The 17918-nt window shown below is 36.9% G+C and overlaps 1 protein-coding gene across 2 annotated transcripts in view; it reads right to left on the bottom strand.

Moving 5' to 3' along the window:
* The window catches only part of LOC140754828 (uncharacterized), a 712244-nt gene that overhangs the window by 459522 nt on the left and 234804 nt on the right, over window positions 1-17918 (bottom strand). For both annotated transcript variants that reach the window (XM_073089941.1, XM_073089942.1), the window contains exon 2: window positions 16267-16522. In XM_073089941.1, the coding sequence (XP_072946042.1) occupies window positions 16267-16480 (214 nt within the window). In that variant the 5' untranslated portion in view covers window positions 16481-16522. The remainder of the gene's footprint in view (window positions 1-16266; window positions 16523-17918) is intronic.

Here is a 17918-nt window from a genome sequence, read left to right as displayed (position 1 = left end):
CCTATAACGATACGTAATAACACCTTGACCTTTCCGAGCACGTGGTGTGACATATGTGTGCGATTAATACTAATACAAAAAAGCTCTATACAATTCGTAGCTGAATGTTTTATTTCATATTTGAATAAAACTGAGATTTTACTTAACGAAAATTAAATAAAAATATGTATTGATATATTTTTACCCAACTGCAGAGGGGAATGTTTTCCAGCGTATTCATGTATAATTAATCAACACATCGTGTAGTCCAAATTTGACACATTTGACAACAACGAGGTGTCGTTGGATTCGTCTGAATTGGTGAAATAATATAGCATAATATTCTTAAGAAACCGTGTTTTTTAAAAAAAAAAAGAACTTTCTATCTTTATCTAGAGAACGTAGTAGAGTATTAGTAACGTAGCTCCGTAATAACTCTTAAAAAAGTAATGTCGATATTGAAAACAGGAATATTACATTCTTCTCAATCTGAGAAGATCAATTGCTGACCAGCGTTTTATTAATGAAGTTTTTCAAAAATGTTTATACAACGAAAAATCGCCATATTAAATAATTTTCATTCTAATAGAACCATGCCCAGCAGTGGGAACATAATCAGTTGATGACATATTAAATCAGCGACTCTACAACCGCAGCTACCCGAGACAGTCATTTGTCTCACTCAAACTCTAGTTTGTGGCATCTAATGCGGCGCTACATTGAGGACATTTTTCACGAACTCTACCGAACCTCACGGCAAGCGTTATAGTAGAGCCATTTCAAAGCGGTAACGATTTGGCGAGGGATCTCTATATTTCCGCAATTTAAGCGAAATTTATTTTTCAAGGTTTTCTAGGTTTTTTTTAATTCAGAAGTAGTAAGTATGCAGTCCACCCGATGGTAAGTGATTATTACCGCCGATGGGCATCTGTAATTAATTCGAGATAAGATTAGACACCTTCCTGACATCGGCCACAGATGCGTTACTATCCCTGAGGGCTAAGTTGTAACACCTCGGATAAGTATGTCTCCCTTACCACATCCTTAAAACACAGCAGCGCTTAAAACTACTGTTATTAGGCAGAAATAGGTGTGGCGGTGGTGTCTTCGTCACAGAGTTAAACCATTTTCAATATGCTTAATAGGCGTATAAATCAAATACCAAATACTACGAGTAATATACGAGTATACAATTATTGTTTACAAACTAGAGATCAAACATTATGCACACATTAGTATCGTAAGGTTGATGTATCAGTGAAGGGCTGACGCGTCCACGCCTCTTGTATGCTTAGACATTGTGATGTGCTTGGTTTACATGCCGATGTAATTTATTGATAAGTAATGTAAGTTAAGAAAATGTAAACACGTAAAGAACGCGTATTTGGAAGTTTCGAGGTAAGAATGAATTGAATTTACTGGGATGGAAGATAAGATATAAAAATATGTAGTTATGTAAAAAATATTAAAATGGGAGTGTGTTTTGTATTGACATTAACCAACAATGTGAGGCATTTGCCTTAAACAAAATAAAAAAGAGATGTACTTATCCTAGAATCGAACCCGAAACCCTCTAGATAGCAACCAGTAGGTAGGTAGGTAGCATAATTTCTGTAGTACTTAGATCGCGATTCAAATACTACAAAAAGAAAACACTCAAAGAGTGGCTCCAGTCATTATCTGTTACGAGTAAATAACCTATTTTGTAGACCGCAATAAATATATTTTTGTTTTTTTTTTTATTTTTGACTGATTTAGATATTTTTGTCTAGAAAAATGAGACATTTGCAAGTTTAATGGACAAAAATACTTAAAGAAATGGGCGTTTTATGGCATATAAACCAACGCTAAAATCTCTGGCACTCATCACTCGACGTGTTTACACTCAGGCAGGCGTGAATCAACCCAAGCACTTTCCATTGCCTTTGTTTAGCCTGAGTATTGATACGTAAACAGGCCGAGGTGAGGTTTGTTTAATGTACATGATCTGGGTTTTATCAACTTTAAACAGTAGAGAGATGGGTTGGTGGTTTGTTCGGTATCTCGGAGTCTTGGGTTCGATTTCCAGAATTATATTTTTTCGTTATGTGAAACTTGGATGGGTGACCGCTAGTATCAAATAGAGAATTATTTTGAAAACAAAAAAATTGCCTAAAAAAAGAAATCTACTGCTTATGTTACTTGCATAATTAAGACGAATACAACGACACCTATGTTAAAATCGATTAAACCGTTTGGGTAGCTGTCTGCAAAATAATGAGGCAAAAATTCATGCATACACTTTAAAGTACGTTCGAATAACATTATTATTATCAAAACTAAAAATTGCGCTATTACAGTTATTGAAACTAAAAAACAATTACAAAGTTTCAGTACATTTGAGTTATAGGGAAATAACATTATTATTTTTCAAACTAAAAATCAATCTAGTAACTTTGCGATGAATTTTCTCTAAGGCGCTCGAACAATCTCGCCTCGAAAATCGTTAATCCTGAGGATGTTGATAAGGACAATGGCACAAAATTATTAAAACCGTGTATTGACATCGGTTTTTGATAATTCTTCAATATTTTGAATTAAACTGAACGTTCAAAGTGGATAGAAATCGGGTTCAAAGATTCCATTTCATAGTTACATACAGCATACATACAACCCAAGTTATTAAAAGAGTGTTAAAAACATTACCACTCGCGGTCAAAAAAGGCGAAATTCCGTCCAAAGTCCCAATTTTCGTCCAAACGTTGCATAAACAAAAGCTTAGCAATTCATCAAAACAGAACCGAGACAATATTGAAGAAAATCCAAAACACGAACAGTACCTTTTCTATTCCCAACTCGAATTTCACCTTAAAGCCCAAAAAATACAGTCGGCATTCGTAAAGGAACTCGAGAACCGGTCAAAACTAGTTCCCACGATTGAAAATTGAATGAAAACATTCGTTCTACCGCTCCGTTTCGATTGGCCGCGACGTTGGGGAGTCTCTACACTTTTACAAGCTGTCTGAGGGTATCTACACTTTTACAAGTTTGAGGGTAATGTGTTCGAGCGAATATTTGAATGGTGATATGTAAGTATGTCTCATTCTTGACATGACATGGGGTTCTTCAAAAGAGCAAAAAGAGTTCTCCTTCAAAGCCGGCGATGCATTGGCGACTCCAGTAGCAGTCCATAGGCGACGGTGACTGTAACTTTTACAAATTTTACAAAGTATTTTTAAACTCTAACCCCAAGGCAATTGATTTAGCTGAAATTTTACATACATATTTAGTTTGCATAACACTGCATTATGCGTATGACGTCATTCTGTGGCCAATTCAATATGGCCGACGCCCCAAGATGGCGGAACAAATATTTCTATGGGCATTATGATCCACTTTGAGAAACACTATAATAAAGTACGACTTTACTTTTTTCTCATTTATGATAAGAAACTGTTGATTACTAAATAAAGTTATTCGTAATTTCTTTTGAAATATTTTGTGATACAAATATCAAGAAGCAATTTGAAGCAGTTTCTTAGAAGGAGAGGCAACTAGTTAGGGAATTTACAAATCTTTTCATTATTTATTAGATAAGACTGTTTTCTATTTGAAGTGTTCCCCGAAACTCTTACCTATTTCTTATGTTACACAAATAAGATAATAAGCAAGTTATAAGCGTTACTTTATTAAACAATCTCTTAGGAAAGTCGTCTTTTATTTCAAAAGGTTTTATTTGAAGGTTTGTTTACTTTATAACAATTTCATATAGTGGTGATTCTAGCAAGTGGGAATATATAAAATTATGTCAAGATTTAAAAAATCAGGCTAGTCGATCTCGTGTAATGTAATATATGAGGTGACGTTGGATTCGCCTAAATTGTGTGATCGTAGGCTTTATCATTAAGTGGCCAGGTATTTGCATTTATAGTAATCACTAATGTATTTTATTTTTAGTAGATATTCGTTATTACAGCGGCCATAGCAACGCATAAAGTTAAAATTTCTTTCTCTTAAATTTGAGACATAGATCCGTATGAGAGACGGACGGCGGCTAAGGGTCACGTTGTTACCAGATCACGTTGAAGAAAAAGGTTATAATTTTGACCGGTATATACAGGTTGATTTTTTCAAATGGGCCTTCAAAGCCAAATCCGAAACTGTAAGGACTAGCCAAAAATGCTGGAGGGAGGAGGAGATTCTTATAAGCGACACTATCAGATAGTTGAATAATATCCTCTATATTATTGTATTTTTTTTTTCAAAATGATCTTGTTCGCGTCCCTGCTAGGGAAGAATATATTTTAAAAAACTAATGATACAATTTTAGTTTTCATCGAAATCGGTCTCGTAACTCCTTTCAGCATTTTTCGCTAATCCTTAGTTTCGGATTTGGCCCTGAAGGCCTATTTGAAAAAATCACCCTGTATACTCGTATGTTTCTGGGTATGTTCATCTGTTTCTACTCTTTGGCCACTAAACCCTTAACGTACACTATTTAAAACCCCAAACCGATTCACCCCGAATATATGTATTGACACCCCCATACTACACTGTACCCGTTATTTTTTTTTTTTTTTTTTATAATATAAGAGTAGCAGACGAGCATGCAGTCCACCTGATGGTAAGTGGCTACTGCCGCCCATGGACATCTGTAATGAACCCAGATAGGATTAGATATTCCTACCTGAGGTTGGCCACAGATGCGCCGCTACCCCTGAGGACTAAGCTGGAACGCCTCGGAAAAGTCTGTCTCCCTTACCAAATGTAAGTCAACCTTACAAAAAGTCGTTATGATAACTAAGCGTTATATAAACCGTATCATTTCCTCAATGACACTTGAAAACTGCAGAGCACTGTCCGTGACGGCTGGTGGAACAATGGGAACACTCTTTTGCTTTTTCTAACGATTACAATTGAGTTAAGTCGAAAAGAGATAAAACTGTTCAAATTGTGTCAAATAGCACGTGGATTAAAAACCATTGATACTTAACTGGAACATTAACTTTCCAAATTAAATTTTTGATTTGATTATGGATATTTGAATCACTTGATTTAAAAAAAAATGTAAGTAAAGTCTGAAGGTGGTAAACACCTTTACGTTTCGTTTTGAAGGGTGTGGTAAGGGAGACTTATCCGAGACGTTGCTACTTAGTCCTCAGGGGGGAAACACATCTGTGGCCAGCCTCAGAGGGAATCTATCTGGGGTTGATTACAAATAACCATGAGAGATAATGGTGACTTAACATTAGCTGGTTTGTAACTATGCTTTGTTACTTCAGTATTTAATTAATAAAAAAAATGAATAACTGTTCTTGACTTAAAATATCTAATAAATATACCCCCCTCATTCGCAAATCTAAGGTTTCCGGGAAGATTTAGCGATCGTTACAACAACGAAACCTTTTAGGTGAGACCCGAAGGTATTTATTAAGTATCCTAAACGGTGTAGCATTTTCAAAACTTTTTATCAGCCAAGAATGATTGCCTAAAATTAGTCAGTGAATTTTTCCCGCCTTCGTAATTGAGTTCCGGCCATTACGGTAAACGCGCGCAGATAGCAGGATTGATGTGATGACGTAACGGGAAGAGTCGGGAGTGATAAGGATGGATAGATAAAGAATTTGAGGAAAAAACAGCTTGACTGGTCGGTCAAAGAAAATTCTCCTGTATAAGTTTAAAGGTGGTAGAACCCTTTGTGGTTCGACTCTGACGGCACCACCGCTATACCTATTTCTAGCTCATAACAGCAGCGTTAAGCGCTGCTGTGTTCTGGTTTGAATAGTTCTTGGTGTGGTAGCAGCGCATCTGCGGCCGACCTCAGGTAGGAATATCTAATCCTATCTGGGGTGGATTACGGATGTCCATGGGCGGCAGTAGCCACTTACCATTAGGTGGAATTCATGCTCGTCTGCTTCTCCTATATATGTAATAACATAAATAAAATAGTTACACCGGATTTTATGTCCAACCTACTGAGATTTGAATGTGGGTCGACGTCGTCAACTCATTTTTGGCCCACTGCTAGGCATGACTCTCCTTTTCGAAAGAGGAGAATGGGTCACATTCTGCGGTTATACGGCTATACTGCACTGGCTTCCCCAATCCACACACCTTTGAGAAACTTTTTATATATGTAGTATACGTTTCCTTATGATGTAAATCAGGAGGCACGGCAGTGCCTCCGCCAAGTCGAGCCTAATTTTATTTATACTATGCACAAATGTGCATCGACTAAAATATAATCAAAACGCAATGGGAACCGATTAGATTTAAAGTATTTAAGGTTAGTTCATTCCATTCATCAGATGAGATCATCAAAAAGATGGATGCAAAAAACATTTAGTAATAATCTCATAAGCTTTACTTTACTAAGGATTCTCCTTAAATCCATGATGAACATTGAATAAAACAAAAAAAGAACAAAAGTACAAGAAAATATTAAAAATGAACCTATCCGAATAAATAACCTCGTTTCCTCGGGAACTCGGTTAAGAACATCACTACAAATTCCATCGAAATATTAACCAGCGTTCCTTATATTCGTGGAAATTTAATTTTCCCGAAACCTATTAAGGATTTGGTACATAAAGTTTTGTGAGAGACAGCCAGCAATGAAATCTGTCAAAATATCGGGAATCTGTCAATAATACGTGGTCCGTGTCAATTTGACGTCATTTCCGCCGAAATCGATGGTGGAGGATTGGATGGGATTCGTTTTTCGAAATTCCAAGACAGTTTAAGTGACGTCAAGTTTAAATGTACGAGTACCAATATGTCTGGAAATTATAACGGGAATTTTAAAGAAAGAAAGCTAAGATGTGAGCTTAAACATGTATAGTCCTCGCCAAACTTCTAGTCCGCTCTGAAGTCATATGAGGTGTAGTCATATAATTTGCTATAGCGACGTGATTCATTTCTATAATGAGAGCGGACTATACGTATGCTCGTCGCTGACGACGGTCGTCGATAGTCGCAGGGAATTCGACGAAAGTCTGCTAGAAATGAAATGAAAGAAATGTCGCATGAGGTTTTTTAATATAGAAGTTGCATACGAGTTTACAGTCCATCTAATGGTGGCTACAGCCGTCTATGAACATCTGCAATATACCCCAGATAGGATTGGTCCAACCTGCGGTCGGCCACAGATGCGCCGCTACCCCTGAGGTCTAAGCTGGAACGCCTCGGAGAAGTATGCCTCCCTTGCCACACCCTTCAAACCAGAACACAGCAGCGCTTACCACTGTTAAAAGGCAGAAATAGGTGTGGCGGTGTTACCTTCATAAGCCACAAATAGTACCTTCGAATGCTTCAAGCCTCCTCTTTCTAGTGTATTACTTCTCTAACTTACAAATCAAATTATTTTGAAACGGAAATAGAATTCGATAATCCAAGATCATACGAAACATATTCCAAGGCATTCGATTACATATAAAATCCACACATGAGATTAAGCGGTCCCATACGATCGTATTAATGAAATCCCAAAAGTAATATTCGTTTCAGCGATACAAGAATAATGCAAGTAATATTTTCTGTATATTTAAATTTCCTTTTCGAAATCTAGCTTATTGATGATATGTTTTATGAAATTGAAAGAAGATAGAAAAGTTTTATTCAGATGAATGCAACACTAATGAAATAACAAAAAGGGAAAAATATAACATAAAGCAAAAAGCAACACAAAAAAAGGGAAAATTTTAGTGATATGCATAGATAAATATAGATAGATATCTGACCGCCTTGTAATTGAAGGAAGCCATTAAATGACTTAAACGGCTGACAATTCTATCAGCCGTTTAACAGCTGTCATGGTGTAATTTACGCGGAACAATGCGGACATGCGCAGTTAAGACACGAAATCGAAGAAGTGCGAAGAAATATCGTTTCATTCGTAAATGATGTAAAAATTACACTTTTTTAATATTTTTCAAACAAAAATAATTGACAGTGACAATTGTCAAAAGGTTACATTTTCTTGTTAGTAGCGAGTAATCTTTAATAATATATGGTAATATGATAGTAACTATACTTACATACATAAAAGGCGACTTAGCCCTCAGGAGTGGCAGTAGTAGAAAAATTATATAAACCAATGGGTGGCAGAGACCACTCACCGTCGATATTAAAAAAATGGTCATTGAAGCCCATGGACATCTCAACATCATCATGGACTTATGAAGTCCAAAAGTCAGAAGGTGGTAGAACCCTTTGTGGTTCGACTCCGGAGGCACCACCGTCACACCTATTTCTACCTAATAACAGCAGTGTTAGACGCTGCTGTGTTCCGGTTTGAAGGGTAAGGGAGACAGACTTTTCCGAGGCGTTCCAGCTTAGTCCTCAGGGGTAGCGGTGCATCTGTGGCCGACCTCAGGTAGGAATATCTAATCCTATCTGGGGTTGATTACAGATGTCCATGGGCGGCAGTAACCACTTACCATCAGGTGGACTGCATGCTCGTCTGCTACTCTTGTATTACTTTAAAAAAAAAAAGATTAGAAGTATGTCTGATGTCGATATTCGTCAGTGCGTATCCACCCTTAAGGACTTAGTCGGAATGCCTACCTATCTACCCTTCAAACTAGAACACAACAGCGCTTTACACAGCTCTTATTAGGAAATAAGTTCGACAGTAGTGCCCTTACCAAATCATCCAAATCAAAACTTAGTGGCGCTTAAACCAGCTCACATTAGGAACGGTGTGACAGTAGTGCCGTCACAGCCTAACCACAAAAGATTCTACTGACATACATGTATTTACATAGAACAGTAATATCCCTGCACCATTAGTTCACAGCATTAACCCAAATTTATATTCCTACAACCTCAATTGCCTTACAGTTGCAAATATTTCTTCGCGGACTAAAACTTAAACTTCCATGAGCGGTCCAAATCTGCATAACTCCGAGATGAACGCCTCTATTCCTCGCGTTAAACAGTTTAACATATAAATTAACTGAAACAATTCGAGGTACAACGACGGTTTGTATCGTAACAACGCTAATGCGCTGCTAAGGAGCGCAGCAGTGGTTAATAATCTATTTAAAAATCGCTTTGAATTTCAGGTATTCGTTACTTTGGTGACATACGGCTAGATCGAGTCGGCGAACATATTAATAATGTTTTACTATTACATTGTAACGAGATTGTGTGTGTATCTATGTGTGTGTGTGTACTCCTATGCAGATTGGTGTTGGACCAGGTTACAATACAATACAATACAAAAACTCTTTATTGTACACCAAATTTATAGTAACAAAAACAAAATATTACACGTTAATTTTTTTTAATCAATAAGACCTCAAACGACTACTATCTAATAGACTTAGGATCAGCTTAACTAAATATATACCGGTCTTTTCTGTATTAAAGTTCAATCTTACCTATGTACAAACTTAGTTTAATTATATTATTGGAACGCAATAACATATGTATTTCTTTTTCAATTTTTGTAAAATTAATATGTTCTCTAGAGACGCCAATAAGGATTTTAATTCTTATGGAGTTAATGACTTAATGAGTGTCCTAATTCGGCAAGTTCCCGAAACTACATATTTAAGGTTTACCATAATTCCAATAATGTTCTACAAACAGCTAGACCGTGTGTCACGACAAAATCTCAGCAACGAAGCGCCGTCTACCGGCATAGTTAACGTCGCGCATTTGAATAACTCGCAAATTATTCCACTCGGCCGTACCGCTCCTACCGCTCGTACCGCCCGTACCGCTCCGCCCGCGCCGCTACCGCTCCCGTGCCGCCCCGCACGCATTGTTTCACCCTGCTTCGAGCCAAAAGTTATTCCCAGTTCAAATTTCACGGTGAACTCAAGTTTTGCACCTAAGTGCATCCGTCCGTTAATCTATTTTGTTCAAAGGTGAAATTGTTCCGTTGAAACAAAAGTTTTAAATGTTTGAGCTGTATAAGTATTGTGAACAATGCTGGAGAATTGTCTGAATTTCTGGGGAATTTAAATAGAATTTAGCAACGTTGTTTGTGTATAATTTGAATATTTAACTAGTACCTATTCATTTTGATGAAAATGGTCACAGACAGTCTATTTAATACGAGTAATAAAAATAATTATTTGTGCACTCACAGCTCCATACTAGGATATTATCTGTATCGTGGATGTTATCGACACACAGAAACATTTGATGTTTCAATTAAATCAGATCTCAGAAGAAAAATCTATTCATCACTTAGATATTTGTCTGACCGGGGATCGAATCCGGAGTCGACCCTGTGAAAAACATTGATCTATAACTAAAGATCCGCCACAAGCGGGCAAAACTTGAAACATACAAAATACGGCAAGTGGTGTAAAACGACTCCAGCCAAGTCCAGTCGCTCTCGCGCGGCGTAGTAATACACACGAATGTCACTGAACACGTTAAACGTCATTATTTTGAATTTAAAGCCTCAAAATGCCTTCTTGTGCAACGCGTAAATGCAAAAATTATGCTCGAAAAAGAAACAAACTTCATGGAATCACCTATCACACGTAAATGAAGAGAAATTATTAAATTTTGTTTATTTTTCGTGTTCGATCCGCCATGATTACGTGAGTAACCAGAAAGAGACAAAGTATGTTTTTGTCAATGAAAGTGATAAAGACGCAAAATGCATGGTCATAGATCAACAGAACTAAAGTGACATTTTATTGAATCTGACGATGTTCATATGTCGTATGTTATAGTTTAAGATCCCACTGCTTAATTTTTATATTAGTGTGTTTTTAGTCAAAATATAACATTTTATGGTTTATTTTAATAAAATAAAATCGATATATGGGAAATTCTGTATCCTAATCTTTAAATTTCCTTCGATAACTGTGGTAAATAATAAAAAATATTACCATAAAATTTATATAGGATAGTATACGGTATTTTAAAATTTCTTTAATTGAATAAATATTTCAATCATTAAGGTCGTATTTCTTCCTTAACCTAAACATAATTTAATAAACAATCTTTGTATAGCCAGAAATTAATCCTCAAATAAACCACGGTAACATTAAAATCTTATATACACTCCTTTGCAAAAAAAACGGGCGGGTTTGATTTTTTAACATTATTGGTAATAATTTAGTTCTTCAGAGGTTTTAATAGCCAAACTATGTTACTGGCACTTAATAAAGAGTCTGGGTATGAAAAAAAGTTCATTCCAAATTCAAAACTTTTGTTTTTTAAATTATTAATCCCTTTTTCATTTTGTGACACTTTTCGCGGGTTTGCGGTTAAAAGGTTATCAAGCAACTAAAAGTAACTTTTCGTTATTTTTAGTACAACAATTTATGTTTATCGCATAATTCTGCCTTATTGTGACTTAAAACAGATATCTTTGTGTCTATCGTAATGGCAGAAAAAGCAATGAGAGCTAGTAAAATTATAGCGCTGCTGGAAGAGGGGTGTAGCCAATGTTACGCCTCACAGCGGTTAAACGTGAGTCGTTCAACCGTACAAAGAACCTGGACTCGATACCAAGAGACAGGTTCCGTTCAGAGAAGGCAAGGTTCTGGGAGAAAACGTTGCACACAGCCGCGAGACGATCGCTTTTTAGTGACTCAGGCGCTGAGGAACCGCAAATGCAGTTACATAGACCTCAAAAGAAACCTTGAAGAGGTACGAGGAGCACAAGTTAGCCTATGGACTGTGAGGAGAAGACTTTTAGCTGCTGATATACGTAGTCGACGACCAGCGCGGGCCCCCAAGTTACTCCGTGAGCACCGGATTGCGCGGTTGAGGTTCGCTAGAAATTGCCTATCTTGGACACCAGGTAACTGGAGTAGCGTACTCTTCTCCGATGAGGCTCGAATTTGTCTGCATGGTGAGGACCGACGTCGGCGAGTGTTACGAAGACCAGGGGAACGCTATGCCGATGTGTGTTTTGAAGAAATCACCCCTTATGGTGGAGGGTCCGTTATGTTTTGGGCGGGCGTAACTTCCAACTATCGTACCGAGATAGTATTCATAGAAAATGGCTCACTAAATGCGCATAGGTACATAACAGAAATCCTTTCTCAAAATGCACAACCCGCACTGACTGTAATTGGTGAAGATGCCATTTACATGGACGATAATGCTCGGGCCCACCGTTCTGGCGACGTAGATGCTTATATGCAAGAGGTCGGTATTCGTCGTTTGGATTGGCCAGCGCGGAGCCCCGACCTTAACCCCATTGAGCATGTTTGGGACCTCCTAAAAAGGCGAGTACGATCTGTCCAACCACCTCCACAAAACATCAGAGAGCTTAAACGTGTAATCTCGACTGAGTGGGAACACATTCCACAGGACACCATCAAAAGCCTGGTGGGAAGCATGCCAAGACGATTACATGCCGTAATCGCTGCAAGAGGAGGTCATACTCGTTATTAATTTTTATTTTTTAATGTCTCTTTTATTAAAATACCATAAAAATACTCGTAGTCTTAATTTCATTATACCCATAAAAATGTCCATTTTAACACGGCTCTCTGTTTACATTGACTAAAACACCGATACCAGGATAAAAGTGTTAAAAAACTAGATTCTCATTGATAATAAGAAATTTCTAGTCATCCAAGCTAATGACATACTAAAAATATAATAATATTTACCCATAGAAAAGCTAAGGTAAAGTGTGTGTGTAAGGTGCCCGTTTTTTTTGCAAAGGAGTTTATAAAATTCTCATGTCACAATATTAGTTACTCTGTACCTACTCCTGCGAAACGGCTTTACTGATTTTCACCAAAATTTATACGCATATTCAGTAAGTCTGAGAATTGGCTACTATCTATTTTTCATATCTCTTAAGTGATAAGGGTTGTTCACCCTTAACATTTTTTTATTTATATGGCAACACAATGCTTGCTGGGTCAGCTAGTACATTTATAAAATTTACACAACTTTGCAATTAATGGTCGTGTGTAAAATAAAACTGATAATAATAAACATAGATGAGTAAAGATACTTCGCCGCCTTGAAATTGAAATAAGCCACAAACGGCTTAATAGTAAGTTCTTTTTTGAATTCTTGACAAATAAAGACATTTTTAGAGAAAATTTACGAATAAATAACTAATACTGCGTAATTTACATAATAAATAAATAATTATTTCAAATATTTTAGAGACATTTTTGCACGGAGACGTGGCAAAACTTTTTTACGCAACTATTTCAATTCTCAAAACTGGGTACATTTTCTTGTTAGGAGTGAGTAATATTTACTAATCTATGATAATAAATATAAACAATTTTTAAATCGTATATTTTAAACCAGTCGATACATCTGTATAGATACATTCTTTCAAATTATATTTTTATATAATAATAATTTATTTAGTTAAACTGTACTATAACATTTCTAAGTAAACGATGTACTAAAACTATTATCGACAGTTTTGGACATTTTTTACCTTCTGTTCCATTATTTCTTTGTCTTTGACAAGCATGCGGATCAATGGGAAAGCCACCATACGTCCCGTTTTTACGGGACAGTCCCTTTTTTCGATGCTTCGTGCCGTTGTCTCCGAAATGAACCGTTGCCATTGTCAATTAAGTAACAGTAAATAGTATAATTGTGAAAAAAAACATGGGGTGCTCCATTTATCAGTTTTCATAAAGCGCCCCACATTTTTTGCACAATTATATTATTTACTGTTCCTTAAATGATACCTATATTGAAAATTATTTTCTACTTTTTAGTTAATTTTATCATAAAAGCGTGTTTTTTATTATTTTTAACTATATTTTTTCAAGTAAAAAGTATTTGACATAAAAAAATCGATGTCCCGTTTTAAGTAAGTAATCATTGGTCACTATATTCCATGGTCAATATTTACGTTTGCGTACACTTGAAACGCAAGGTCAAACACTAGTTGTCTTTTTTTATCACATTGTTCTAATAGCTCTGTCCCTTATAGAACATTTGTCTATGTAGTTAAAGGTAAGTAAATTAAACTACGTGCATGTGTGCTATCAAAGCAGTTTCGCTCAAGTTTTCTCTTAAGTTAGTGGGCGTATAACGTGTCTAGTATAAAATGTCATTGGTGAAAAACTAAAATGGGAACCAATGCGCCACGCGGGTCGGCAGTAGTCGATCGTCAATCCGTGCCAAGTTTAAAATTCAAAGCTATACATTTCTACATATCGTTTAACTAAAGTAAGCAAGTCATGTTTTTTTTTATAATATCGGAGTAGCAGACGAGCATGCAGTCCACCTGATGGTAAGTGGCTACTGCCGCCCATGGACATCTGTAATCAACCCCAGAGAGATATTCCTACCTGAGGTCGGCCACAGATACGCCGCTACCCATGAGGAGTAAGCTTACCACACCATATGCAGTCCACGTGATGGTAACTGGTTACTTCCGTCCAGGTGCATATAATCAACCCCAGATAAGATTAGAGTCCTACATAAAGTCCGCCACAGATGCTTTACTACTTTGTGTTCTACTACGTTGGGACATCCAAATAAGTATGTTTCCCTTACACCCTTCAAACGGAAACACAGCAGCGCTTATCACTACTATAATTAGACAGAAATACGTATCGCCTCAGGAGTCGAACCACAAATAGTTCTACCTTCAAAAACCTCGCCAAAGACTCTATTAACCAAAGTCACAACAAACGACCTTGATAAACTAGCAGAAAGACATATTACGAAACTCCATCTCAAAAGGAGCGAGCATTCGAAACTCGCAACCTCCACCTGAAGTTGACAATTACTTTTAACGTTAATTAATAAAGGGCAAGTCAACCCGAGTCTAACCTGAGCTTGTTTCCATAGGACGATATTATTTAATTGACGGTAAATATTGTAACGTTAGGAAGAGGATGATAAATATTAACAACGAGCTTTTGCCCGCGGCTTCGCTCGCGTTACGAAGTAATATTTTCATCCTTTGCTGCTCTTTGCTGCTTATGGGGAGATAAGAATATAAAATGCGTAGAAAAAGTGGATCGGTCAAGGAAGCGGTGAGGAAGTAATGAAAATGGTATTTATATTTAGAATAACAGCTATAATTAGATGATTAGCTAGGTTATATGTCTATGTCGTATGGTCTAGTGACTATTAATATCGTATGTCGAAGAGAAATTGTTCTAAAAAACTTACATGAAGACTGAAGGATGTACCTACTTATTAATCTTATTAAAAAATAAACCCAACTTAATACAGTACTTAATAACTTAATAAAGTAATTTATTACTTAACTCGAATATGACAAAGACTTCCTAATCAGTCCCGTCATTATTCCCGTACGCCCCGTAAATGGACACATACCCAAACTTTCCACGATTTCTTCCACTCCTTTACAACTGGCGGAAGTTTTTGAGTAATTAAGTGATGTCCTTTTAGAGATCATTGTTAGGGACTCTTCCCGACTTTTGTCCTGACGGATTGCCGGATTTCAATCTTGGAGATTAGAAGGGACAGCTAGTAAAAAGGCAGCGTTATGGATGTACAGGAAGTGGGTAAAAATGGGGTGATTTATCACCGGGCTGGCTAAATGTTTGCACTGTCAATCCTTATCCGGGAGTTTAAGATGGAGTGTTCTGAATGTGTGTGATGAATTAGGTTGTAGGAGTTTAAGCTATTAGGGCATTTAACATATGTAGTTCATACATTTTGGGATGTAATGTCATAATATAGGGAATAATACACATATCAATGATGAATGTAATTATTTTTTCATTTTATTATTATAATAGTGATAGGTACAAGTAAGTTGTAGATATAAATAAAAATGATTGTACGGGAATATTTTGCATTGCATTTTTTCTGTACCCAAAACAGACTTTAAAATTTTTGTAACGAATTTAACTGCACGACAATTTGTGTGTAGAAGTAAATAGACGTTTGGATTAAACAATATTGAGCTCTAGCGACTGGAGACTTCGGATTTAACAGTTTCCTTGTATTTTCTTACGTCAACAATTTAGAGGTGATCTTTACTCATTGATCATAGGCCTGATAGCCTTACGCGTAAATTTTTACGCACACGCAGTCTTTTTACAGATCTTTCGAAGTTATGCATAATTCATTGTGTGACGAGTTCTCAAACATTGTAAAATAGTTGTTATTGTGGATTATACAACACTAGCTGACCCGGCAAACTTTGTACCGCCTCAAAAAACTATTTATCAAATATATTTCATATAATATATAGCCTATGTTACTCGTAGATAATGTAGCTTTCGAATGATAAAATAATTTTTAAAATCGGTCCAGTAGTTTTTGAGCCTATTCTTTACAACCAAACAAACAAACAAACAAACAAAGTTTTCCTCTTTATAATATTAGTGTAGACAAAAAAACATGCAAACTAACCTCCATCCTCAGGAATATTGAGTAGCTTCTTCGCCCCCGGACTCGGTCCCCGCACCGCCGACAGCGCCCGCTGCAGCGTCTCACTCATCTGCTTACCACCAACACATTGGCCCAACACCACCAACAACACCAAACACCGCACAACACTAGCACACTTCACTCTACGCCAACTCGAATCTTGCTTGCCCATTTGATCAAACATTGGCCCTTGCATTTCAACGTGAAAGTCTTCTACATTTTAATGAGGCGCCGACATCTGGAAAGAGGAAAAATACGTTATTTCCAAACGAATAGTACTCAAAAGCTTTGTTTGTTGAAGCGGAAATGATTATCTTTTGTAGAAAGCGTTTTTATGAACTAGAAATACTCATAGAAGAAGCATGCCGTTCATCTGAAGTACGCACTGCCATTGAAACATGTATTCAATCCTATAAACAGTTGGAGTTGCTACCTCGAAGACAAAGTTGGAACGCCTCAAACCACACCATTCAAACCAAAACACAGCGGCGCTTAACACTGTTTTTATAAGGGACATACGTATGTACTATGTAGCGATGCCGCTTCCGCAGTCCAATCACTAAGGGCTTTAATATACGAGCGACAGCGCCGGCGACCGTGGCTGAAGATCAGAGACAATCCCTAAGGACAGTCGGCGTCAATCGCCGGTCGCTGGAGAACGACACCCTCGTGTGACGTCGCATACATTGCGTCATAGATTAGAACAGTTTTTCCGAAATTATTTTTATATCCGTTTATATTATCTATACATTTGAAATGTGACAAAAATTAGGAATCCTCCCCACCCCTTATCACATAATGTCACACTTCGTCTACCCCATCCCTGACGTGTGACGTAATTATGGATGTCCCCTTACTGTATTAACTTACTCATCAGTCAGTCGCTCATTTGCTACCACCCTAAGGATTCTACCACTTTTATAGTACAACTAGTTTTTGCCCGCGGCTTCACCCGCGTTTAAAAGAAAATATCATGACATACTAACATACATAAAACTGATAATTCGTACCTACATTTGAATGACAGTGGCGCCATCTGGCGAAAATTGGTCGTAGCGACTCTGTAACCTTCGTGGGCTCATGGACGACAACGTCGCTAAGGATCATCACTTGATCAAATGCATAGTTTACGATTCAATCCTTACTAATATCGTTTCTTGATCCAAAAGATCGATTTTCCGATAAATCGATCTTAGATCGCCATCCCTAGTTCCCGTGAGATTTCTGGGATAAAAACTATCCTATGTCTTTTCTCGGGTCTCAGACTATCTTTGTACATTTCATTAAAATCGGTTCAGTGGTTTAGGTCTGAAGACAGACAGAGTTACTTTCGGATTTATAATATTAGTAAGGATTTCAGCTCCATATTTAAGCATTTAGGAAAGTAACATATTTTAAAACTATTTTGAAGTTCAATGACATCACACCCTATCTTCCCAGCGTACAAAGTACGTGATAATATTTATGACCCAAAAGGTTTTAAAATTTAAAGGTACGTCATCTCGCAGGTGTTTCCAAAACTTACTTATCAGTTATCTTGGTTACGGACTTATGGCGGACATTTTTTGTATAATTACTTAAGGCTTTGGTAGATAATATACTGTATAAAAATAATAATATAAAATACATATTTT

The sequence above is a fragment of the Epargyreus clarus genome, unplaced genomic scaffold, assembly GCF_041222505.1.
Source record: "Epargyreus clarus isolate Ecla_fem2 unplaced genomic scaffold, WU_Ecla_fem_2.2 ptg000031l, whole genome shotgun sequence".
NCBI lineage: Eukaryota > Metazoa > Arthropoda > Insecta > Lepidoptera > Hesperiidae > Epargyreus > Epargyreus clarus.
This window is presented reverse-complemented; position numbering and strand designations above follow the sequence as displayed.